The sequence below is a fragment of the Lissotriton helveticus genome, chromosome 9 (genome assembly GCF_964261635.1).
Source record: "Lissotriton helveticus chromosome 9, aLisHel1.1, whole genome shotgun sequence".
Classification (NCBI taxonomy): domain Eukaryota; kingdom Metazoa; phylum Chordata; class Amphibia; order Caudata; family Salamandridae; genus Lissotriton; species Lissotriton helveticus.
In genome coordinates, this window is record NC_136070.1 from 177,761,326 (window position 1) to 177,787,845 (window position 26,520).

General features: G+C 46.1%; 1 protein-coding gene across 1 annotated transcript in view; it reads left to right on the top strand.

The window, feature by feature from the left end:
- LOC144782679 (galectin-3-like) overlaps positions 1–21,101 on the top strand; it is a 156,125-nt gene extending 135,024 nt beyond the window's left edge. The window contains exons 5-6 of the mRNA XM_078662018.1: positions 10,301–10,472; positions 20,757–21,101. Of these exons, the coding sequence (XP_078518144.1) occupies positions 10,301–10,472; positions 20,757–20,915 (331 nt within the window). The 3' untranslated portion in view covers positions 20,916–21,101. The remainder of the gene's footprint in view (positions 1–10,300; positions 10,473–20,756) is intronic.
- The last annotated feature ends 5,419 nt before the right edge of the window (positions 21,102–26,520 follow it).

Here is a 26,520-nt window from a genome sequence, read left to right on the forward strand (position 1 = left end):
TGAGTGTTTTGTACGTGAGGGATACAGCCTGATGTACCATCTGTTCCTGTAGTAGTCTCCCTTCTAGAGGTGAATATTCTGGTATGTCTTGTAATGATATCTTCTGCGCTTTCCAAGCGTGTGCTAGCTGTACGTGTTTGTATTGTTGTGTGTGGTGTAATCCAAACTCCGCCTGCAACATCGTGAATGACTTCAGTTCACCATTCCTGATCACATCCCCAATAGTGGATATCCCTATGTCATCCCACCTGGTGAAGCCCCTCAATTTTTGCAGTTCCGTGAGCCACTTGCAGTGCCATAGTGGAGTCTGACGTGTTAGCCGCCCCTCCCATCCCGTGGCTCTCGTAGCCCGAGTCCACGCCCGGAGTGTAATCACCGTAGCGGGCAAGAGCGCATTCCCTGTCTGCCCACCATATAGATAGTGAAGTATATTGTGTTTTGGCAGTGTATGCCTTTCCAAAGCATACGTGGGGTGGTCCGCTGGTGCATGCAGCCAGTCATTTATGGGGGTCAGGTGTTCCGCCCAGTAATAAGCCGCTAGGTTCGGCAGCGAAATCCCTCCACTATATTGGTGTCGTTGGAGCGTCTGGAGTGCGATGCGTGGTTGTTTGCCTAGCCATATGAATGATCGCAGATCTGCGTGAATTCTGGTGATAGTGGTAGCCGGGAGCGGATAATATTCATTTTGAAGCGTGTAGAGGAATTTGGGTAATGTGATCATTTTGTACATTGCCGCTCTCCCCAAGAGGGTGAGCGGCAACTGCCTCCATCTTGTCATGTCTTCCACCGCCTCCTGTATTATTCGACCCACATTCCTCTGGAATGAGAGCCTCTCGTCCGCTGTGATATAGACCCCAAGGTATTGGAACCCCTCCACAGTGGTGAGTAGGCGGTCTGGTAGCGCTATCCCCCGTACTGCTCCCTGCGGTGTGTATAGTATTGATTTATGCCAGTTGATGGTATGGCCCGCCACTGCCCCGAAGTCCTCCAATTCTTTGAACAGCGCCCCTACCGTGATCTCGGGGTTCGTAATGTAAAGTAGGACATCGTCCGCATAGAGTGAGATTTTTTCCTGAGACCCCCTCATTGCACCCCACGTAAAACCATGGATCTCGGGCTTTTGTCGAATTTTGGTTGCCAATATTTCTATTGTGAGTGTGAAGAGCAGAGGCGACAGCGGGCACCCTTGTCTTGTGCCTCGCTCTATTCGAAATTCTCGCGAGAGACATCCATTCACTCGTACCCGTGCCTTCGGTGCCGTGTACAGCAGCCCTATCCATCTCCGAAAGTGGGGACCAAAGCCAAACCGTTCCAGTACTGCCATAAGAAATGGCCAGTGAACCGCATCAAACGCTTTTTCAGCGTCTAATGACAAGAACCAATGCGGCTCCGCCCTATCCCTCACCTCTTGGAGCCAGTTGTGCGTCCGTCTGAGGTTGAGTTTTGTTGCTCTATCCGGCAAAAACCCGGATTGGTCCGTGTGAATAAGGTCAGGGATGACCGTTCGTAGGCGCGCCGCCAGAATCATAGCTAGTACTTTCACCTCCATATTCAGGAGCGAAATGGGGCGGTACGACGCACAGTCCTCCACCGGCTTACCCTGTTTGTAAATTGGTACTATGGTTGCCAACGCTAAATCTCGTGGGAGGCTTCCTGTCTCGTAGGCTTCGGCATATAGGTCCAAGAGGTGACGGGTCAACAGGTCGGCCGTTTTTTTAAAGAATTCCGCCGGGAACCCGTTGGGTCCCGGTGTTTTCCCCGTTTTCAGTTTATTAATGGCTGTGGTTATCTCTTCCCGAGTAATTCCCTCCTCTAGTGAGGCACTGTGTTCGACCTCCAGTGATGGAACCTCTACGTTTACCATATATTGCAATGCCTCGTCCACTGTCCCGAGGTCTCTTCCTCTATAGAAGGTCTCATAGTGCTGTACGAATGCGTCTGCAATGCCCTTGTCGTTTGTTTCCACTCCTCCCTCGTCCCTCCCGATTTGGGCCACCCACCGCGCCGCTCTTTCTTTTCTGCTTAACCATGCCAACAGTTTGCCCGATTTGTCGCCTACATCATATAGGCGGTGTAACGTTGCTAACGATTGCGTCTTTGCCTCATTAGACATCAGTTCTCGGTATTCTCTCTGTTTGTCCTGCAGCTGCCTCAGTATATCCACCCCCTTGTTCACATGGTAGTCTCTCTCCAGAGTCAGGATGTCAGTTTCTAACGCTGTTGCCTCCCTGTGCTGCCTGTGCCGCTCATCTCTCAGTCTCCCTTTAATCCTGTCTCTCAACACCGGCTTCATGGCTTCCCAAAAGGTAATTTTGGAGTCTACCGAACCCTCGTTTTCGGCTACGTACACTTTTATGTCTGCCCTCAGACCACGTAGTATCTCTGGGTTTTGTATGTCCCATGCTGCCAGGCGCCATTCCGTCTCCCGTCGTTCCGTGGTCTTCCCCAATTTCGCAAACAGGGGGGAGTGATCCGATATCCCCCTCGCCTTGTACGTGAGGTCATCTCCCTCTGACATGTATTGCCGTGCCACGAAAATGTAGTCTAGCCTGGAGAAGGTCTTATGTGCCCCTGAATAGAAGGAGTACTCCTCCTGTGTTGGGTGTCGCCAGCGCCATGTGTCAGTGAGCCCCATTTCTGCCATATATTTCGCTAGTGCTGTCTGTGTCCCCCCTCTACGTGTAGGTCCTGAACGATCTAGCTCTTCCGACATTACGTCATTGAAGTCCCCCCCCACTATTTGCATCGTGTCTGCCGTTTCCAGCAGGATCGCCGCCACCTCTCTAAGTGTGCGTGATTGTAGTTTCGGTGGGGCATACACCGAGACGATTGTCATGTGTAGTCTATTCCATGTTCCCTGTATCCCCACGTATGTACCTTGTGGATCACTCCATGTGCGCGTCACTGTAAAGGGGTGTGTTTTGTCAATTAGTATTGCGACTCCCCTGGCGCCGGACGTGTAGCCCGCGTGTGTCAAGACTTTGTATCTTCCCCTCGCTATGAATGTACATGTCCCCTTCCTCAAGTGCGTTTCCTGTAGGAGTATAAGGTCTGGTGCGAGCCTCTTGATGTATGCATTAACCAATCCTCTCTTTATTTTGGACCCCAGTCCATTAACATTCCATGACAAAATGGAAATCCCCCTGTGCAATCTTTCTGTGGCCGTTAATGTACCTGCAATACTGTGCAACACTTCTGGAGTTCTGTAGGAGATCCTTGCCACTGTGTGTGACCAATTTGATTCTCATGTGTCTGACCGTGTTCCCTCCCGTGTACCCTTTCCCACTGCCCCCCCCAACTTCCCCAACTGGTAACAACTCCTCGCACCCTTCTTCCGCCCCCCTCCCCACCTCCCTCCCCCTCCAGACTCGACCTCATTAAGGTTCAAGCCGTCGGCAGAAGTCGGTCTGTCACCCCCCCTTTCCCTCCCTCTATTCAACTATGTCCCACAGACTCTGCCTATAGCAGCTCGTGATGTATCCCCCACGCCGGGCGGATCCCCGGCCGAGGTATATACCACTCCCTGTGCTTGCTTCAAGGCCACGGAACAACTGTTAAACTAACAAATACGCTGTTCCTGGAAACAGAAAAGGGTAACAAAGGAAAAGAAAACAACAACGAAAAGGTTTGTGGCCACTTGCGTGTCATGTCCGTGTCCCGACCGACCATCCAGCCGTCCACCTCTTCCCTGGTCAGGAGTGTGAGTCTTGCGTGGTCGGTACCGTGCTGCAGTTCTTATCGGGTATGTCCCGTTCTAACTGTCGTATCTCTGCTTCCAGTGGATGTAAGGAATGTTGGTCACTGTCCGACATCTCATCATTCCTGTCCGAGTCCCTGAGGCGCTCTCTTTCCCCCTCCGAACAGGCCTGGTCCTGGTGCCTCAACGGTGACTTGTGTGCCCTGCTCAACGTCCCCGGTGACTCAGATCTCCCTCTCCTAGTGCCTGCCGACGGGCGTGGCTGGTACGGGGTCCCCGTGTATCTCGAGTGCAGTCTCCTAGATTTCCTCCTCTGCCGTTGAGGTGAGCCCCACCGCACCTTTGCTTGTGCTGCTTTCGCCAGTTCCTCTCTCCCCGCCGTTTCCCGACTGTTGAGAATCGGTCGCTCCTCCAGCCATTCCCATGCATCGTCCGGGTGGTTGAAAAAGTGCGCTTTGTCTTTGTATATGATCTTGAGCTTTGCCGGGAAGAGCAACATATACGTCATGTTCAATGATCTCAATTTAACTTTCACTGCGTCGAAGGAGCGCCGCTGTCTCTGGACCTCTTGGCTATAGTCCGGGAAGATCAATATGTTGGTGTTCTCCAGTCGGATGTTGCCCATCTTTCTCGCTTCACGTAATATCAAGTCTCTGTCAGCGAAGTTCAGGAAGCGGGCGATCACTGGTCTGGGTCTGGCGCCCTCCGGAGGTTTCGCAAGGAGCGCCCTGTGCGCCCTTTCGATCACAAAGCAGGACGAGAAGCGGGTGTTTGTGAAGGTGTCCGTAAGCCATGTATGCAGGAATGCCGCCATATTGTTCCCCTCGATCCCCTCTCTAAATCCCACGAATCGTAGGTTATTGCGCCTGGCCCTATTTTCCGCATCATCCACCTTCCAGAGGAGCTGTCTGTGTGACGCCTGAAGCTCCGCCATATCTTTCTTGAGTGTCGTGATCGAGTCTTCCGCCTCACCAATGCGTGTTTCAGTCTCGGTCACTCTGGCGGAGAGGTTCTTGAAGTCCTGCCGCAGGAGCGTGACCTCCGAGCCTACTTCCCCAATTTTAACCTCCAATGCTGCTCGGGAGTCCAGTATGTCAGCTCTAGACGCCTGGATCGCTGCTAGTAGCCTGTCCGTGTCAGTGGCTCCCTCTGCTGTGGCACCCGCGTTGTCTTTGGATGTTTTCGGCGCTGTAAAGGTGTCCAGCGTGCCCTGTTTGGGGGGCTTGGGAGGGGGGTGATCTTTCTTCACCATCTTTGCTGAGTTATTGGTGCGCCCTGCGTCGAGGCGTGTGGGCCGATCTGACTTGGTTGCCTCCTCGTAGTACTCCTCACAGTGCGCCGCTTGCGCGGAGGGGTGTCCACCTTATGTCCAATCGCCGAGACCGGCTCTCTGTGTTGGTTGGCCCCACCTCTCAGGCCCCTGATAACCGACCCGAGTTTTGCACTCGCCTGGCGTCCTGTCCCCTTCTGATCGGTCCGTCAATGCCCCTTCTGGGTGCGTGCCTCCATCTGGACTCCTGCTCCGCTCTGTGGTTCGCGGCCCCTGCACCCCAATGGGCGAGGGTCAGTCTCACTCTGCGGCGCGGTGGTGGCAGCGCTGCATCCGGTGTCCCCGCTGCCACTCGTTGCCCCAACTCACCACCGTGCCCGTGCTGCGGCTACCGCTCCAGACTCACCACCCCAGAGCTACCAAACGTGGACCGCGTAGCTCATCGGGTGTCTTCTCCCAGTGTCGGTTATCTGCGTGAGCGGTTTCTTCCCCCAGAGTTCTGCGTGTCGGTATGGGGATTATGGTCTGTAGCTCTGCTCCTGGGGCTCAGCTCTGTTAGTTTTGTACCGCTGGTTCCCTTGCGTCCAGGCCTCCGCTCCGGGTGTAGTTGCGATGGGGGGGTGGGGGGGGTGGGGGGGGTGGGGGTTCTGTCCCAGTCTCCCCCTTCGGCGTATTAGCCTGCCACGTACACCCCACTGCGCGGCCTTGCTCCCTCCGCCTCGCCGGTCCCCTGGTTGGCAGCCCTCCTCACGCACCGCAACTCGCTGGAACAGTGGCCGCCATCTTGGTAAAGTACGGGCACCTCCGTGTTCTCTGCTCCTGCGACTCTCCCGCACCGGCCGCCCCCAGGTACCTCCTCTGGGCCGACTCTTCACTGGCGATGGACAGGAAATCAGGTACTCTTGCCGCTAGCGCCTCCGGGCTTTCCCCCGCTCGTCAGTAAGTTGCGGCGCCCGCCATCTTGAGAAAGGGCGCCTCGCGCCCCGGCGTTATCCTCCGCCTCGGGAGCCCCAGTCGGCAGTCCGGTGTCCTGCTCACGCCCTCTTCTGGGCGCCTGCCTACGGGGCCCTCCGGTTCTGGGCACCGTGTACCCCACGTCCGTGGGACAGTTGTTCCCGCCGGTGCACCTCTAGCTCACTACGGATCTTGAACCGTTGGGACGTCCGGCCACTCCCGGTGTTACTTCGGCCCCTCCCGGGTTCACCTGCCGTTCTCCGCCACTGTGGGTGCAATCGCCCAGTAAGGCGGTGTTCTTCCTCCCCGTCTTTTCACCGCGCCGCCATCTTGTTCGGCGTCCTCCCCTCTCTCATTTGTGCCGCATATAACTCGATGCTGCTCACTCCAGCGGCTCCGTTTGTGTGGATCGGACCGCTCGTCCCTCTCCAGGTGATCCCCTACAGTATTTGGGCGATTTTCCGTTCGTGTAGGTGGAAAGTAAGTCGGATATTTAGACGTCGGCCTGGAGCTCCCGGGAGACACGTCTAGTCTCGCATGCTGCTGGCCACGCCCCTCCATCTCCTAGTCAGTTTTAACCTGCTATCACCACACTGCACTTCACATTTAACACCCTCACACTTATCGAACGGCAACAAAATCAAAAGATCTTGTTGACTGTCCCTTCTGACTGTTACACTCTTCTTCTTTATTAGAACAAATGACCCCCCTGGTTTTAACTTGATTATAGTTCCGGAGCACTGGTACTGGACCTTCATCTGCTCCTAGTCCCCTTCTTTATTTTGATACTAATATCAAAAACAACTAGGCATAGAGCTAAAATTTCAAGATAATTATGACCAAGTCTCAAACTTCAAGATGTAGTGAATGGATGAATTTCGCTTCCATTGCCCATGGCTGGCACAGTGGCATTGAGGAAGAAGGTGGTGTTTACCAAATTATTGTACCTGTCGGTTAATATGTCATTACCTAGACCATTCTTCAAGACTGTATTCACATTGTTTTCTAAAGCTTGCGTGTGCAGTAACACAACCACATCTTAGTTGGGATACACCGGCATTTTCTTATGACAGGGTGGGGACACAGAGCTATACTAATGGGTGACCCATGGACAATATGCTTATTACTAATACCACAAGTTGTATCCATTGCTGCATGCTGAGGTGAAAAACAAAATGGTAACTCTTGTCTATCAAGTACTTCAGAGGTGAACACAGTGGCCTGCACATCAGGGGCATGGCATTAGTTGACTACAGGTATACTACTTGGGGTTCTTTACTAACTAGAGATGGTATTATTGAATAGGGAGCGCTCTCCTTGTTTGAGCCTAGTACACATTTCAAAAGGTGTACTTGCCGCTCACAAGGAAAGTGTACTGTATTATACTGAATATCCCACAGGGTCGCTACCGAGATGTCGGGGGCATCATTGATAGCTAAGTAGTCAGTGATAGCATTAGTGACCTGTTAGAACACAGAAGGGCGCTGCAGCATGGGTTCTCTAAGATGCCACAGATGGCGGGGGATTGGCCATGAGGCAGAGTCAGTGACACCGCACTGACGAGCAGTCAGACAGAAGGCAAGAGAAGATCTCGATGTCGTGCGTCAAGTGTGTGAGGGCGTCGGAGGTCAAGATATAGTCAATCCTGGCGTACGATTTGTGGGAATGTGAGTAGAAGGTGTAGTCCCTAGACCCCAGATGATGTGTCCTCCAGATATCCGTGAGCCCCGCATACGCCAGCAAGCCTCTCCCTTTGTTGGTAATAGCCTCGGACTGTCCCCACCGCTGGGAGGATCCATCCATATCATTGTCGAGAACTAAGTTAAATTCTCCCCTTATTAATAGTGATTGGTCCGGCAGTCAAGCCAGCTCCTGAACTGCCTCTCATATGAACCCCTCTTGACCCTCATTGGGGGACGTAAACCGAGGCCATGGTGAAGGAGTGATGTACTAGTGTGAAGGAGTAAGCTAAAAGTCGAGCCTTGATCTCAGCCTGCTTGTGTCCTATTTTGCCCTGGAACCCTGCAGCAACCAGAATCGCCACCCCTGCTGTTTTAGAGGACCGTGAGGAGAATAACTGATGAGGGAAGGCCCTAGATCGCAATCTATGGGTATCCTGTAAAAGGAGTTAGGTTTCCTTAAGGAGACGGATGTGGGCGGTGGAGTTTTCTAGGAAGGACAGAACAGCTCGCCTCTTAACAGGGTTGTTTAGGCCCTTGATGTTGAGCGACAGAATTCTAAAGTCAGCTGTCATTGAAGGAAATACCGAGCAGTACCTGCCATTCCGGGGCTCCCAGGGCTACCCCCAGTCTGTTGCACAACGCATCAGGACCTGCCAAACTGCTGATTGATCAACCCAACCGGTATGCTGAGCAAAATGCCTAAATGTAGAAGGCGGAGGAGAGAAACCCATTACCCCAAACAAAACAAAATTGGAACTGGAAAAGTCCTGAAGTGTGGCATGAGATGAACAGCAGGGGTCTTCCTCCGCCCGCCTCTCCCCAGACCCAAGCCCCATAGACCCAAAATTACCCCTCAATCAAGTTGCCCCAAAGAGACTGAAGCTCTGTGTTCCTCAGTCCGCAGAAGCCAAGTCCTCAGCATGCAATGAAGGCCTGTCGTTCCTTGGCCATAGTCTCAAGGTCAGGGCGAAGGTGTGAGGAGCGCCCCCCCACCCACTTCCATTCGTCCACGCCATCACAGTGGGTCCCTGCTTCCCCCGACGACGGAGCATTCTTCTCCTCATCTGGCAGCATAAGTAGGACCAAGGCCTCCTGCCGAGAATGGATTTGACGAAGCTTGCCCTCCCATTTGAAAACGATACAGAACAGGTGACCCCAGGAGTATGAAATGCCTTTAGAGATGAAGAATGCTGTGACAGGTGTAAACACACGTAATTTCTGCAGGGTGGAGGCAGCCAAGTCCTGGAATAGGAGGGGCCTAGAAGATTGAAAGTTGAGAGGATGCTTCGCTCGCCCTGCCACCAGGATCTGTTCCTTGAGTTGAAAGTCGTGTACACAAGTTAAAATATCTGGCCGGGGCTGACACAGATCTCTTATGCCCCACGCAGTGTGTCCAGTCCAATGTCATCTGTTGTTCCGGGGGCGCATCTAGAATGTGACGGTAAAGACCCACCACAAAAGCTTCAATGTCCTGCCCCTTCAGGCCCTCAGGGACTGCTCTAATCCGAATATTGTTCCGGCGGACCAGTTTTCCAGGTCCTCCGCGTGGGCCTGGAGATCCAGGTGCTGTTCCTGAAGACGGAGGACTTCCTGCTGGAGCTAGTAGACCTCTTCATCTCTTGTTTGTGTTTGGTTCGCCAGGGAATCCACTCTCTCCCCAACTGAGTCCATATCTCTACGCATCTCCCGGGGTTCAAGAAGGACCTCCTTCTTAATAGCGTGAAATTCCCAGGTCAGAGAAGTAAAGAGAGACTGGCCCGCTGGGGTCCCCCTGCTCACTGTCTGCCGAGTGTGCCCCAGGCTGTGGTGCTGGAGGCACTGGCCTTAACAAGAAGGTCCTTAATACACCGCTACTTCTTCGGTCTTGAGGTCGCCATGAGTAGGGAGTCCCACAGCAATTTCTGCAGGAAAAGCAGTCGAAGTGCAGACAGGCCAGCTTAAAAAGCCTCTCTCCAGTGCCTGGGCTCAACTAGCAGCTCGAGGCACGCCCCAGGTCGCCAGGTGTTGCGCGCTATAAGGGGAGGGGGGCCCGTAGTGGCCCACAGCACTCCCGGCTGCTCCAGGACCAAAAAGCTGGAGGGAAGCAAAGCTATCTGTATTATAGAAAGGACCACACAATCGTCTATATAATTTCTGTAATACCGAAGTGCCCCGGGGGCACAGAAAGCAGGCTCACATGCCTGTTGCGCCACCTGGGCATTTTGTATATTATGGCCCTAGATCTTCTCTGCTAAACAATCCACACTCATGAACTACCAGTGAGCACAAAGCACACCAGCAGTTAAGACAGCTGGGACTGCTTCTGGTGAGAGTCCTTTTATGGGGAGCAGATGATTTGCTATCCTTACCCAATTAAACCCTGTTGGACACGTTTCTCTATGTTCGTCAAACACTCTCTTCAGACATGCTCCTCCTCGTTCCTGAGTGAATTGCAGTCATCAATTGCTCTTGCACACATGTTTACGGCAAGCTTGTTGAGCTGTGCATTACCTGGCTCTAGAATACTGTCTGAAATATCAGACGAACTAAGGCTGAGACAAGTAGAGACCATTGGGGTTGAAGATTTGGAGATTAGTTTGACAGATTAGCAATAATAGGAAATTTTAAAAAGCAGAAGTTATTTTCTAATATTTGATTAACTATAGTTTGTTCAATTGGGTAACTTCATAAAAGTATGATTTTATTCCTCTTTCTTAGGTTTGGATTTAATTTTATGCAAGATGCGACAAACATCCTGTTCCACTTTGATGCACGATTCAACTATGGAAAGACATTCTATACAGTTTGCAACCACATGGAAAATGACAACTGGGGAACTGAACTAGAAACGTTCACTGATTTTCCATTTAAAATTGGAGGGAAATATCAGGTAAATTAATGTACAGCTCTTAATTGACTAGAAAACAGACTAAGATTATTGAATGTGGATACATACTGCAGACATTGCTATTTTGTAATTAGACAAAAAAAATTGTTTTTTCTAAGGGGAGCACTAACTGTATTATTCAAAGATATTTATTGATGAATGGTAAAATCAATAAGAACCTGAGACTGATTACCAGAATCACATTCTAAAAGGGCCAGGAACCAATCCTTTATAATATATATGAAGCCCCTTAACAAATCCTGGTATAGTGCAACTGACACACAATACCCCCAGACTCATGTCATAGATTTTAATATGGACCAGCAGGCATGTGAATGTGAAATAACAACTGTATTGTAATGTATTGATATCATGTAGTGCGTCCCATCCATCTTGAGAGGTATAAGTGACGTACTAGTTATTTAAGTAAATAACTACTCCATATTATAGTTCATCTTGTGTTTTCTAAGCCTGACAATGTCACAGAGTGCCCTGATTTCCATTAGAGTCCTAGGTTCCCCTCCGGTATTGTAGTTTGCCTATTTGAGAAAAAGGGGCAGTGCATGAGGTGTGGAAGCAGGGTAGAAGTGGCATTTTTTTAATTTATTTTTTAGTGTTTTATAGAGCGCAAACTTGACCCGTGAGGGTATCCGAGCGCTTTACAAGGTTTACAAAAATAACATTTATGGAGGTGAACAAAAAGGCATAGACATACAGAAGTATACGAAACGGTTGGAAGGGGCAGGGGAGCTGGGCACATAGGGAAAAGAGGGACACCTGTGTGTGTGGTTACGGATGCAGTTAAACTGTATAAAACCCCACAGCTTCTTGGTGGGGTGAGTAGGTGATCTGAGGACCAGGCGATGATCTTAGCTTAGTCAGGCTCTCTGTGGTGGTTGAAGGCAGAGATTAGAAGAGGAATTTTCCTATGAGGAAAGTTTTGGCCTCCTTTTTGAAGCGTGCCAGAGAAGGTATTTTTCTGATGGCAGGTGGGAGAGAGTACCAAATTCTTGGTGCAGCCCCTGAGAAAGCTCGATTGTCGGTTTTTTTCTTTCGAAAACGGGCAGGTTGGAGCAAGAGTTCACTGGCGGTACGGGAGTTTCTGCTGCCTCCAGGTAACACTAGTTCCTGAGCAAGATAAGCATATAGAGCTTTGTGTGTAATGCAAGCCAGTTTCAGCTGTATTCTGGCCTTTAATGGGAGCCAGTTCAATGCTTTCAGATGTGGAGAGATGTGGTCGATGGAGTGAAGACCATCACAGTGTGTAAGCACGGGTGTAGTGGACAGTGTGGGAATAGATGCAGGAAAGCATACAGTTACTTGCCATCCTAGCTTGTCAGGTGTTATGAATAGGGATCGCCGTTGATGGCATCGGTATGGCCAACACCTTAGAGAACTGTGGGAGTTATTTTATTATGTTTTGTATGAGTATTGCAGCTGTTATCTTAACATTAAAAAGGCCTGCTAGTTCATTACTAAATTGCACAGCACCGCTTGAGCACCTGGGCAGCCCTTAGTAAATCTAGGTCCATGTTGGACCTCGGTAGATTGTGGGAAAGAAACACAAATCTTTCAATAGTTTTGGGTACATCCTATATCAATGCGGACTAAACCTCCGAGGATAGTTCAGAGCCATATGGTTGCATCTTGTTCAGATGACAAGAAGTAGCAATACCCAGCTGCACTGTCTGTGCGTCTTGTCCGTAGTGTGTGCCCCATATTATACTGTGCACTGTCCATACAAACAGTTTTTATGATCTCCAATAACTTGAGTCAGTTTTGGTGTAAAAGCCATGGTAAAAAAAATTGATTATTATTTGGGGTGAGCGACTGCCCACCTAAAGAAATAATTCCACTTTATGTTAGGGTGAACCCTCAAAGTCACCAAATGAACCTGACCTCAGTCCCCTTGTAGCCATGGCTCAGAGCTGAAAGGCAATGTGTAAAGAATGTATGCAGTGCTAAGACAGTAATATAGTCATATCATCAGGCAATAAAAATACCAGATCAAGTTAGAAAAATACGAAAACATCTGATAAACCAAATGACACCAAAATGACAAAAACCTAATAAGGGGAACCATGACTATGACTTTTTTTATGTTTGGTTGGAACTAGTCTTAGAGGTCATCAATCAACCGCATTTAGTCACACTCAGATTTTCTTACTGCACTCTCATACATCTAGTCTTGAAAGAGCCAAAAGTTGAGAATTCACAAAATTTAATAAACAATAAATAAAATCTCACATCGATACAATGCAGAAAATTAAAATTCATCTAAAAGCTGATACATAAAAAGAGAGCAAAGGAGAAAGGAGAGATAATGCATAAGATATGTACATTTGTCATTAATTGTCAATTTGTAGGGAACAAAATCAGTAACACATCTTAGAATTAAATGTTTATTTTGGTATGTGGAACTGTCTTCCTAAATTTGACAACCACTAGGCATTGACACGTTTCGGTGGGTAGAACAGGATAAAAGCCACCTTCTACAGGACACAAATATATATTTCCCTCCTATCGATTTTTAACCATAAAATCTTGCATCAAAACAAACATGTGTAAACATGACAGCCTATTTTACAAGACATTATAATAGTGTGAGAAATTCAAGAGATTTGTGGGTATATTACAATTCCATTGCTGTTACAAACTAACCACACATATCAAATTCGCACAGATATTAAACACTTATTTGATTCTTATATGATCCCTGCATTAAAACCACGCATCCTCATACGTCCATCTTTCTTAGTTCCGAATCAGTTATTTTAATAGAACTCACTGGTGATGTCAATCAAGAGGGCCAGAAAACTCACTCCATTTGTTATTCAATCTGTCATAGAACCACCTCAAGTGCCTGTACATAAACAGATGAAGGTGAGGCCTTGCCTATAGTAAAGCTATTCCTTATTGAATCAGGTTAATAAATCAAAACGACTTTTTAAAAGTGACATACCTCTATATTGTGGCACCACTATGATTATAGTTAAAAATATCCAGCAGTCACTAAGGGCTTTCCTGTTTTGATCTAGTTGTACTTCAATGAATCAGCTCGCTGATTGGGTAGAGTAAACAAAGTGTTCAGTAAACTGTTATGCTAATTCATAGTGCAATAGTGTATAGAAATGGGGAAAGCCAACTTCCAATCAATATCAACTATTCCTGCCTCCAAAGGTAGGGGAATAATTGGGGAGGTTAAAAAACAATCCACTGGAGTTTATCCAGAGTAGACAACCACTGTAGGCTGGCTTTGTGTCTGCAAAAGTAAAAAAGCACCATTAATCCTATTTAGAATTAAACTTAAGTGTGTGATTCTATATTGGTATATAAGAATAAATCATTTTTGTAAATAACATAGACTAAACTGGCTCTTATATTTAGACAAAATGTCATGGTACACCGTTATTACCAAATCTTTATTTTTTGGAAAACTGCCACTTTCAGTTATACATATTGCAAATTGTTTAACCAAATTTATACCCCTTTTAAAACGTATATATCCCAAAAAAACTATTGGGGTAGGGTTAAGGACTGTATTTGACAGATCTCTATTTTAGAGGAAAGACACAAGGGCCATGTAATTTACAAAACATTTTATGGTTTCAGTGTATGTCACGAGTTAATTAGCCTCATTGAAATCCCAATTAACAGGTATATAAACACAAATATTAGGGAAAAGTTGGGAACAACCCTATGTCCATCTCAAAAATTCACATACATTTTTTGTAATAATCAGTTGTATGACAATAATTTAGCTACAAGTAGATCCCTAATTTGGCTACGTTATTTGCAAAGATCAAAATAAATACAGCCATTAAATTTTCATCTTGGAGGTTTAGCTTATGTATTACATGCCCATGCTGCCTTGGTCACGTCTATCATGACGCTTAACCAGCTGTGATCTAACCCGGAATATACAAATCCTGCCTCTTGTTGCATATCTAACCTAATTTCACAAGTAAATGGGCAAAAGTATTGGGATATAGTTAAAAACCCATAAATGCCCATCTTAAAAACCAACATCGTGTTTTTAATAATTAGTTGTTTGGCATTAATTAAACTACAGGTAAATCCCTGCTGTCGCTACAATTTAGAAGAAGATCAAAATAGTTATGGCATTTAGTTTTTCATCTTAGGGGCCTGGCTTACCTATTGTGTTTTTGAGCTGCCTTAGTCACGTCTAACTTCCAGTTTAATCAATTACGATCTAACCCACAATGTGCCAATCCTGCCTAGATTAAGGGTGAAACGTGGTGTGTCACGTTATCACGTGTTTGATGTGCACCGTGTCAATTGTGTAATGATATTGAACTGATTCCCGCGAGTATACGCCAGTATTGCGGTACTCCTAGGGTAGCACTCTAATATGTACGATGTAAACTACGTCGGTCACAAGATTCTGAGGAAAGGAGTAGGGAAAATTACAAATCCGCACTGAATTCTAAGTAAATGCTGTTTCCTTATTGTTCAAATATGAATAAAAACTCATAAATCGCATAAAAAAGTAAATGATGTTTCCATTATGTCCAAATATGAAAAGAATTCCCTTAAAAAGTCAATTGTCTCATTGTCTAATGTTAATGGACTAATAACTCTACTAATCCAATGGGAGACCAAAAGTTAAGCCAATAGTGTATTTAGAGTTAAAGGAATATACATCAGTTATACCACCCTGCGGGCAATGGTGCCATGGAAAGATGTAACCCCTTCGGTGCTGATGACGGCCCCCTTCCGTCATGCACCGCGGTGGGAGTGTGCTGATGACGGCTGGGGGCCGTCATGAACCTGCCCACTTCGAAAAACGCCGCACAGGCGCAGAATCGCGGCCGCGCCCAAGGGGTTAATAGGGTAATAAAAGGCACCATTCAATTAGCGAACAACAATGGTAAATGTTGGAGGAAGGAAGTAAACAAATGATTTGGGCGTACAGGTTAACACCAGGGGAAAAAATACAAGTCAGCCCTTTCGAAATCATGAGAGTCAGGACACCCATATCCAAGGACAATATAGGATGGCTCAAGACAGCTAGGAAAACAGAATGGTCGGCGGAAATGGTAAGAAAAATAATCCAAGATGCACAAAAAGTGTGCAAAGAGAAATTTGACAGTAAACATAACTGCAAACAAATCAAATCAAAGATGGAGATAGAGTGAGGGTCAAAAGGAGTGGATACATTGTAAAAGGACAGAATAGGTTTACAGCACCGTTCATAGTAGAAAAAGTATTTTGTAACTCTGCACTCCTCAGCGATGGAAGGGTGTGGCATGCCTCCGCGATTTCTGTTTGTTCCAGATCTGATGTTGGCAACAGTGAACACATTATTAATCAAGACATAAGCTCACGGACCAAGGGGATGATGTGGGTGGCTATGACAACTATGGATGGTTGTGCCATGAAGCATCAGAATATGAAGGAGATAGCTCACCTATGCTATCTTGCTGTAATGGAACCATTGACGGTCATGACCTTGAACTCATTGAGTCCATTGGTGAATACATAGACCTTATCACTGGTACCTCAGAAGTATCACCAGGCGCTTGTAGCATTACCATATCTGAGGAAGAACAGGATGCATTGGAACTTATGGATGGGAAGAGAGATCTTAGCAAAAGAGAGACAGGTAGCCCCCTAGGTTCGGGAGGTAGCCATACGTCAGAACCTGAACTTATTTCAGAAAGAGACACTATGGAAGAAGCGGGCAGCACCAGTAGATTTGGTTGCAGCTTGGTTAAACCAAGCAAATATAAAGACTTTGCGATTAGTTAACCTTCCTTTTTAACTGTGCATTTCCAAGTTTTAAGGTTCCCTCTTTAGGGTTCCTCAAGGAAAGGAGATGTGTTGTGTTCCATTGTATAATTATCTTCCTTTCCCCCTTATTTGCATCCTTCCCTCTTCCTCGCGCAGCCATTCCCTTGAGCGAGGCTGTTATGTCATCAGCTGGAATGTTGACAGCTGAGACGTTCCACAGTGACAGTTCACTGTGACAGTTACAGCTGACAGTTATTTCAGTTCCTGCCTGCGACTTACACGGAGCACTCCTGTCTATGGTGTGTTGTCCTCTTAACTTAAATAAATACCTATTCAACTAAGCTGGTTCCAGACTTCTACTTGACACCACCCATGTTCTTTAAAGCCCAGGGGGGTGGCGGTCCCTGGGGCTGGGGGGGCTGAGAGCCCCCCACATATTAGAGAAAAGCCCCGGTTGGGGGGCCTGTATGGGCCACCCCATTACAATATACATATCGCCCCTGGGACTTGACCCCCCTGGGGCTAATTAACAATGAAGCGCGGAAGTTGCGCTTCGTTTTTTCCAGCAGCGGGATGCGTGGATCCTAGGCGCATCCCGCGATTTTAAAAACATTTATTTGGCTCTTGGGGTCCTCGTGGGTTCCCCTGAGCAGGCCTAGGGTGTCAGGATGTTTCTACCCTGCCCCCTTTGCGTGTTTTGCACATTTGTTTTTCTGCTTTCTTGTGCCTCGGTTCTACCAAGGGGTAAAAAAGGGGGTGGTGATGGACGGAGCATCTGAACTAATCAAACACTCACACCCATTCAAAAGATCTGGGTTTAATCCATCACTGTTCTTTAGCCCACTTTGCCACCCCAGTTCAGACATGGCCATATGCAAATCAGTCTGACCCTGTGCCTCATGGAAACAGTCCAGCCCGAACTGCCAAGCCATGCCTTCCCTGGACTGGAAACAAGCTTCCGAGGACCTTTTTCTGGCATTTCAGCCGAGGCACAAGATGGCTTCCAACACTTCCTGGTTTGAAGTGTTGACAGCCAATTAGCATAAAGCTTGTGCTCGGGAGGATCTGCGGCTCTAGATATATATATGATTTAACTTTTGATTTTCTCAGCAACTACTCAACAGATTTACACCATTTAACCAAAAGGCACGACTCTGAACCAAGGGCTACCTTTTTGCCAAATTTGGTGTAATTCCGTTCAGCAGTTCGGGCTGTAGCTGCCACTAAATGTTCTTCTGGGAAATTGCATGGGGAAAACACATTTTGGGACCCCCCTTTTTTTCTCGGCCCCCACTTGATAAATAGGAGCAGACCGGAGCGCCTCACGAGTTTTAAAAATTTAGCGAAGATTCGTCAATCGGTGCCAAAGTTATTGGTAATAGAATGTTGCGGATTTCCTATGGAAAATAGATGTGTGTGTGTAAGTGTTTTACTATCAATTAGCTAGCATTGCTAATATAAATGACTGTTTTACTATTATTTTCTTTAAAGCTATACTGTATCAGTTACATGTGTTGCTCCTTTGCTCTTTACAGGGCGTCTTTATTGATTTGTACCTAATAAACATGGTTTAGGGTGGTTGCAGGCAACCAGTCCAACAGAGATCCCAGGCAAAAGTTGTATGATACTTTTAGGTGTAACTAGCCTATCTATGATCCTGGTATCACTCTCCTGACCAACATTTATTTATGATTTTAAAGAAATTCGCAGAGACAAAAATGTTTGTGGTTCAAAGGTTCTAGCAGAATCTGGCTGAGGAGAAGCTTGTCCTGACACTCTGCAAACCAACTGCTTGCCCAGTGTGGCTTTGGAGCGGACTACAGAGTCTGTTCCAAATACAAAAGGTTGGGAATGCCTGAAGGGGGTCTTTCTTTAGTAATGTTCTTTTTAGATCTGGAATGTATGCTGACTTTACTAATCTATCTTTTGTTGGGGGGGGGGGGTTCCAGTTGTCAATAATTTCTGTATATTAGGGTAACAATTGTGATCCTATTCTAGAATTAATGTATGAGAGAACTTCAGCTAGCTTTTGATGTGGTATGAGATGATCAGAAAAGGGTGGTGCTTACAGCAGCGGCAGGTGTGGCTAGTCACTGACATAAAGCATTGAAGGTATAGGCTTTTGAGAAGATTCTGTTGCTCTAGCTACCTTTCTTGGGCCAGAAGCATTTTGGTCAGATGTTTGGGGAAATGGTTTACCAAGCAGTGGAAAGCTCAAGCCTCAAGCTGAGCTCTGTCGATGTATTAGTTTGAGGTGACACTCTGCTCATCATTTTTCCCAAGGGACAGATTCCCTCCGGCAACAGAGGTCCTGGGATGGAATTCTGCAAGATGTTCAGGGGTTACTTCAGTGTCAACCTGAAGCATACGCCATAATGACTACAAGAGCCCTCCTAAGTTGGTACCTGAGGAGTTTCTACTCTTAGTGTTGGTTCATCTCTTGGCCTTCATTCAAGACTCAAGTAATTCTAATATTTAGCTGTTATTACTTCATGAAATTTGTGATTATGCCTCTGGATTCAGTCTGTATCGGCCAGAGGACCCTCTCAAAGGGGCAGTCTCACAGAAAGGGGTGGCAGACCTTCTGGCCAAGTGGGAAATCATTCCAATCTCGTCAGAGGAGTTAAGGTACAGTGCGTATGTCTCTCCCTTTCTCTCACACATTTCTTGTAACAGAATTCCCTAGGCCTCTGTTTGGATTTTGAACTGTGAGGACTACAGTAATTTTCCTTGTCATCATTATAGGTTCAGTGATACCACTATAGCAAGCATTGAAAATGTGGAATGCCAGTGGACTTTTATTTGCAGTTGGTGAGAGATCTGTTCCATCAATGGCTACGTTCTCTGGGATACATGACAGCCTGTCCTTTTGTGGTTCCCTGGCTCAGACTCCAAGCCACGAAGGAGAACTAAAACCTTGCATCTCAGAATGTTTCATGTCAGACATTCCTTGACAGTTTCAATCCACTGCACTGGTGGTGGCTGGTGAAAACCAATCTCTGTGGGGGGGGGAGGTTGGGGGGGGGGTAAACTGTTCCTGTGGTCACAACAATGGATACCTGCATCAAGGGATGAGGTGTAACACAGGAGAGTGCCTCAGCTCAAGGTCTGTGATGGCTTGGAGACTGGTATGATCACCTACAGTAAAAACCCATGTGTAGTGTGGAGGGAAAAGCAGTGTCTTTCTGTTTAGACCATGGGGCCAATCTTGCTGGTTCAGCTAAACAATCATGTGACAAATTCATATATCAACAGGCTGAATGCACCAAGCATCTCTTCATCTTCTAGTACATTCCATGTTAACTAGAGACGTCTCTCGTTTTGATGAAAATGTATTTTCTCTGAGTGTCAGGGACTTGAAGGCAAATACCTTGAGGCAGATGTGTCCATCCTAAATGGATTTCTCTCTCAACATGAATGTCCTTCTAAAGAGCAAAAGAGAGTTGGAGTTGTGTTGATGGACATATTTACATCCACCCAAAACATTCTTCTGCCAGCATTTTGCAAGAGAATGCAAACAGGTTGGATTTGTTCCGTAATGGATTCAGCCTGTGGTACTTCTGAGATGGCTCTTCCTTTTTAATTTAGGGACGTTCAAGGATGGGTGGAATACAAGGAAGTCTCTATCTCTGATGGATCTGGGTAGCAACTTTGGCTTATGCCCATGCTTGTTTCATATTATAATTTGTTGAGATTTCCGCTTCCTCTGGAGTGCTGTATTTAGTGTTGTTTCCAGTTCATTTACTAGGTAGTTTTTTTTCTTGGGTACCTCAATTAGAATACTGGCCCTAATTTAGATATTGACAGAGACTGAACTCTGTTGCAATGGTGACGCCAACATAGTAGTCCGCCCACCAAATGTAAATGCGGCCTGCATTTCCTTTAGTTTTGCCAAGATGTGACTGCTCTGTTACTGCCCAAGTAAAGTTCTTTGATGGACCAATGGCGTAAACGGACAGTGAAAAAATGGCTATAGGTCTGTCCGCCCAATTAAAAAAAGGGTAAAACCCTGTTTGTAAGGGGCAATAAACACATAAAATGCCCCATGATTCCCGTGGTGAGTGGGGCATAACAAAATAGTTTGGTGCAATGGTCTGTGGTGCTGAGGGAGCCCAGCACCATACTGGAATGGGCATTGAAAGAACTCGCTGTGACTGCGGTTCCTGGCAATGCTTGAGAAAGAACCACCAGCTTGGTGGTCATTTCTAAATTAGATAGGCAGCATCTCTATCAGGGCAATCGAGTAATTTACTCTGTTACCCTGGCGGAGAAACGGACACTCGCCTAAATATTCATCGGGTCCTGAACTGTACTAAACTCTTTGTCCAATTTACTGGGTTTGACCGGCTTTGTGTAATGTTTTCTCAACATTTGTCATCTGCTTGCTACTTTCTCATTATTGAGAACTATGTTGAAGTATGTTAAATAAGAAGGTATTGCCTAGACCACTTACCAGTAGTAGCGAAATAACTCAAATTTCAGCACAGTTGTACCACTCGAGTAATATACTGTTCTCCTTCTTTCTGTTTTTAGATTGACATTTTGTGCCTTCCAAATTCTTATGAAGTGTACGTTAATGGCAAATATTACTTGAAGTATGAAAGCCCAATGAAACCTTTGGAAAGAGTCAAATACATTGAAGCTTGGGGTTCCAAAATTGAGTACATTCACGTACGGCCCATGCAATCCTAAAAATTGGAGCACCGGTCACTTGGAGGCTGTAGCATCAGACGGATTAATTTCATAGTGTGATCTGATTTATTAAAGATATTAAAATCAAAACAAGTTTTTCCATGTTACCACAAAAATTACGAGAACATAACTTTTGCCTCCTAAGGACATGAATTTATTTCAATAAAAGTATATGCATCAATTTAATCTGCTACGTTTTGTTTTATTCACTATGTTTTCAATATATAATTTGTCATACAATAGTAGGGATTCAATAAAATAATAATGATGATATTAACCTTATCATTATTATCATTGTTGCTAATAATAACAAAAACAATAATAACAATAACAGAGATAATAATAATAACAATTATTATTATTAAATGTATTGTTACCAGTAGTATTTTTGTTATTAATAATAATAGTATTAATAATAATAACCTCATTAATAGTAGTAGAAATAGTAGTGGTAGTAGTATTGTCATTACTATAATGTTTCAACACTTGCTGGTGAGTAGATGAAAGTGCTGGAGCGAATCAATATTGTCAAACTGTGAACGTCTGCTAAATCTCATTGTAGCTTACAGATACCAGATAATCTATTACTAGAAAGAGTGGTATAGAAACAGTAAACAAGCTTAAGTATAAGAATGTATCTTTCAGGAAAATTTGAAATGCATGCTAATTGTAACATATGCTCCATCACAGGAGCAGAGACATTATTGTATGTATCTCATATATGCGTAGTGTGAACCAAGCCAAGGACAGTAGAGGGTGAAAAGCAAAGATAAGATCAGTGTGTGATTTAAAAGGCAGCTGGGTTATGCGAGGGGAACTGGATTGCTACCTGGTTGTGATGTATTGTTCTTTAAATTGATGTGTCCATAGCTCTCTCCTAAATTAGAGTAGGATTGTGGTGGTCCTGATAGACACGGGAATGAGATTGCACTCCTGCACACATGAGATGATGAAATATGCAACTAAGAACCTACTGCTGAAGGGTAGCACATAGAATCCCAGCAGCATCAATACATTCATTTTGTTGACATCTGCCCAATCCCCTTGGCATTCGCGGCTTTTTGCAAATGTTTTCGGGAGGCACTCGTTGAAGAAAATTAAGACTGTTCCACCCAATATTGATCTCACTTCACTATGACAATCTGATTTTGGATACAAATATCTATAGCTTCTTCTCTCAGGTCTAAGTCTGGGATGTAACTCTATTGGCACCCAATTCTGCCATATCAATGCAGTCATGATGACAATCGTTGTCCCCATCATCAATATCTTCTCCATTAGACATTGGCAGAACTGTGGGCAGATTTAGGGTAGTGCAATGTTTATATAAAATATTCTCAGCCACAAGAATAATTTGCTTATAATTTGTCAGATGGCTGCTTGTCAGATGCTAAGTTTGAGTACGAGTTATCACAATCTCAATTGAAAGAGGGAGTAACACAATAGGTGTATAAACCATCACAATCCCTTCACTTTGCTGAATGGAAAGACAGGTTGCAGCAATTCTCCTCAAGCAACCCAGAAGTGTGGAGGCTACTGCATCTAACGTAGCTAAGAAATAGGCTATTAGTCACTTTGCTCCTCTGTGTTGCTGAGTAAACACTGAAATTGAGACACCTTCTCTCTCATCAAAATATAAATACAAATGTTTTTCCAAGAGCGGCTGCATTACACAGACTATGTCTGAGTTCTAGGAAGGCATTCATGCATTTATGTTTCCGAGGCTCCGGGTCACTCACATCACTACAACTAAGCCTTTGTAAAGGCTTTGCAATCAGGGAAAAGTTTGGGATCTACTGGGGAATGAACTGACCATTCTCAAAAATATCCTCACACCTTTGCAAGCCATTGGTGATTTCAATTTCAGTATCATAGAGGTGCGTTTTTGGACACCTTCCTCTCTTATTTTTTGTGATCCAATTAAATAACTTCTCTGCTGGGTTATTTAGCATTGCAATTGTATGTAGCCTAAAAGCTACTTTTGTTTTGTTTGAAACCACCAGTTCATGTATCTATTGCATCACAGGGCAGCCGCAAATTCTCTAAAACGCTCTTTAGAACTTGGGAGAATATTGAAGGATTATCCATAAAGCCCTTTTGGATCCTACTACTGACCAGTACGCCATTTAAAAATCCTAATACAAAGAGACACTGCCCGTCTTCATTAGGAGTTATAGAGAAAAATGCTTGATTTAACTTCTTAAATGTAAGGCCTCTTTTGTGAGAACCAAAAACGAATTCACCCTTGACACCTGTGATTTTAGTTTCAAAACAGAATCCTCGTCCTGTGTTTGAATTGCTACACCATTAGGGGCTGTATTATACAAAGTGCCCGGGGTGCAACGGGTATTTCCACCCACTTAAGCGGCCCTCTCTGTATTACAGATAGTGCCGGCTCACATATATTGCCAGCTCTACCACCATGCACTTGAGGGAATTCCTTTGCCTCTGCGCCATATTATAGACACAGGCGCAGAGGCATAGAAGCTGTCAGTGGCAGCTCTCTGGAGGGGGGAAAACGGGTCCTATGACTCCCCAGAAATTCTCTTGCAGGCAGGTGCAGTCACTCACTGCAAGGGGATCCCTAATCCCCCTTAAAAGTGCATGCGGGTTGCTAGCTGCACAGTGAAACGCAGAGCGAAAGCTTCAAAGCTGCTAAATTTTTCACTTGAATGCGCTGCCCCCAGGGCAGCATGAGGTCGCTGTTACCCTGGGGGCAGCGCATTCAATGTAATAGGGCACATTTTCTCTGTTTGCGCCCAGTGCACCTATTTTAAGGTGCACCATGGAACAAACAGAGAAAGTGTGCACTATCTGTAATTGGGGCCCTGGTGTGCAATACATTTCAGAGTTCATTTTACAATTTAGGTTACAAGTCAACAAATTAGGAGGACTTGTGTTAAACATTATGGATTGATGGTCATCAAGAGAAAACATTGTTATATCAAATACAGCTCAATTACCTAAAACCTGTTCATGTCAATTAAACACACTTCATTAAATTTAAAATCACTCTAAAAAGAAAAAACATATTCTATTCTATTCATGGTGTTTTCTATAGCGTACGGCTGCCTGAAATGCCCTGAGGCCTTGAGGCAAGCACACCTGAATGACCTAGGTGAGTAATGCTGAAGCTAGAATAGGAGGGGCTTTAGGAGTTTCGTAAATGAGCTTTCTGACTGAGTTTGTCTGAGTTTGACAGGGAGGGTATTCCACAATTCGACTGAAGCATTTGGCTCTCTTGTATTTGGGGATGGTCAGAGGAGAAGAGTTGTCGGAGCGTAGTGATCTCCTAGGCACATAGGGGGAGCACTCTTCAAATCAAGACATTTTCCTTGCATAGCTCAATGGGCCATGCATAGGGCCTTAAAATGGATCTTTGTTTTAATTGGTAGCCAGTGAAGCGGTGCCAAAGCTGAGGCTGCTGAGTGATGTTTGGGGATCTTGAGGATTGAGCGTGCTATGGCGTTTTGAATGACCTACAGGCTTCTTAGTACGTATTGAGGGCTTCCAAAGAACAGGGAATTGTAGTATGACTACCCTCTTGGACGAAGGGGGTAGCCACTGCATGATTTTTCTTAGTGTGCGTAGTAGTCGGAAACATGCAGCTGACAGTATTTAAATTGAATTTCCGTAGTGAGTTTACTGTCCAGGCAAATGTCAAGGATTTTTACTGTCGTAGAGGGTATTGGCTGTCCTCCAAGGAGTCTGGGCCAGAGCAGTTCTTTTCAGCAGGAAGTGTGGTTGCCAACGACCAGCACTTCTGTCTTCCTACCATTAAGTTTGGTGGTTACTGTCTGACATACTTCAATTGCTCCCTTAAGGCAGGCGTTTAGGGCTCTGGATGTCTGCTGGGATTCAGGGTAAGTACGAGTATCAGCTGAGTGTTGTCAGCAGAATATAGGGCCACATGCATCAAACTTAGGAATTGCGCTTTCTAAATAGTGATTTTTAAGAAATCGCAATTTAGGAATCACCAATAAATTTGCGATTCCTACACATTCCTTATTTGCGACTCTCAAAATGTGAATCGAAAATAAGGAATGGCTTCCTGGGGGGAGATGAGGGCATTAGCCCCCAATCTGCCCCGCCAGGTGGGGGCAAAAAGCCTACTAGACGCCAGGGATTTCTAATTGCCAAATTGAATTAGGGTGGGGGCTGTCCAAAACGGACATGAGATGTCCCCACCCCTACACAAATTACAGTCTTTCTGCCCCTCCTGGGGGGCAGATGGGGCAGCAGCCCTCAATCTGCCCCCCCCCCCCCGAGAGGGCAAAAAGTCCACTAGACGTCTGGGATTTTTTTAGGCCCATTTTAATTAGGGTGGGGCATTGGCATGCCTGTTTTGAGCTGCCCCCAGCCTAATTAAAATTTGCCCAAAAAATCCCAGGCATCTAGTAGGCTTACTGCCCCCCCTGATGGGGGCATTAGCCCCCAATCTGCACTTCGGGGGGCAAAAAAGCCCACTAGTCGCCAGGGATTTTTTGGGGGCAAATTTGAATTAGGGTGGGGGCTGCCCAAAATGGGCAAGCCCATGCTCCACCCCCTCCCCTGCAAACATTGTAGCCTTCCTGGGGGGGAGATGAGGGCAGTAGCCCCAATCTGCCCCCCCTCCCCCCCGGAGCAAAAAGCCCATTAGATGCCAACGATTACTCTGGCTTTTTTTATGCGTGGGAATGAGGGCTGCCCAGAATGGGCATACCAATGCCCCCATGCCCCAAAATAATAGCCACAGTATTTATGCCCCCCCCCTGGGGTCATATCGGGGCAACCCCTCCATATGATATCCCCCCCCCCCCCATGGCGGCAAAAAGCTGACTGGGCACGGATTTGTTTTTAACAATATGCCTATATGTGGATTCTGAGCCCTAGCACAGCCGGCACATAGGGAAACATAGCAAACCTATACATTTTTGAAAACTAGACATTCAGGGGAATCCAGAATGGGGTAACTTGACTGGCTCTCACCAGGTTCTGTTACCCAGAATCCCTTGCAAACCTAACAATTTGTGCAAAAAAACACATTTTCCTCACATTTCTGTGGTGGAAAGTTCTGGAATCTGTGTGGATCCACAAAATTCCACCCACCCAGTATTCTCCAAAGTCTTCCAAGAAAAATGGTACCTCACTTGCATGGGTAGGCCAAGTACCCGCGACAGGAAACGGCCCAAAACACAACGTGGACACACCACATTTGCACTGTGAAAACTGACCCTGTTTTTGCAGAGTGCCCATCTGTAGATTTTGAACCCTAGTTCTGCCGGCACCTAGGGAAACCCAGCAAGCCTATACATTTTTGAAATCTAGACACCCAGAGGAATCCAGGATTGGGTGACTTGACTGGCTCTCACCAGGTTCTGTTTCCCAGAATCCCTTGCAAACCTAAACATTTGTAAAAAAAAAAAAACATTTTCCTCACATTTCTGTGGTGGAAAGTTCTGGAATCTGCGTGGGTCCACAAAATTCCACCCACCCAGCGTTCCCCAAAGTCTTCCGAGGAAAATGATACCTTACTTGTGTGGGTAGGCCTAATGGCTGTGACAGGAAATTGCCCAAAACCCAATGTGGACACACCACATTTTCACAGTGAAAACTGACCTTTTTT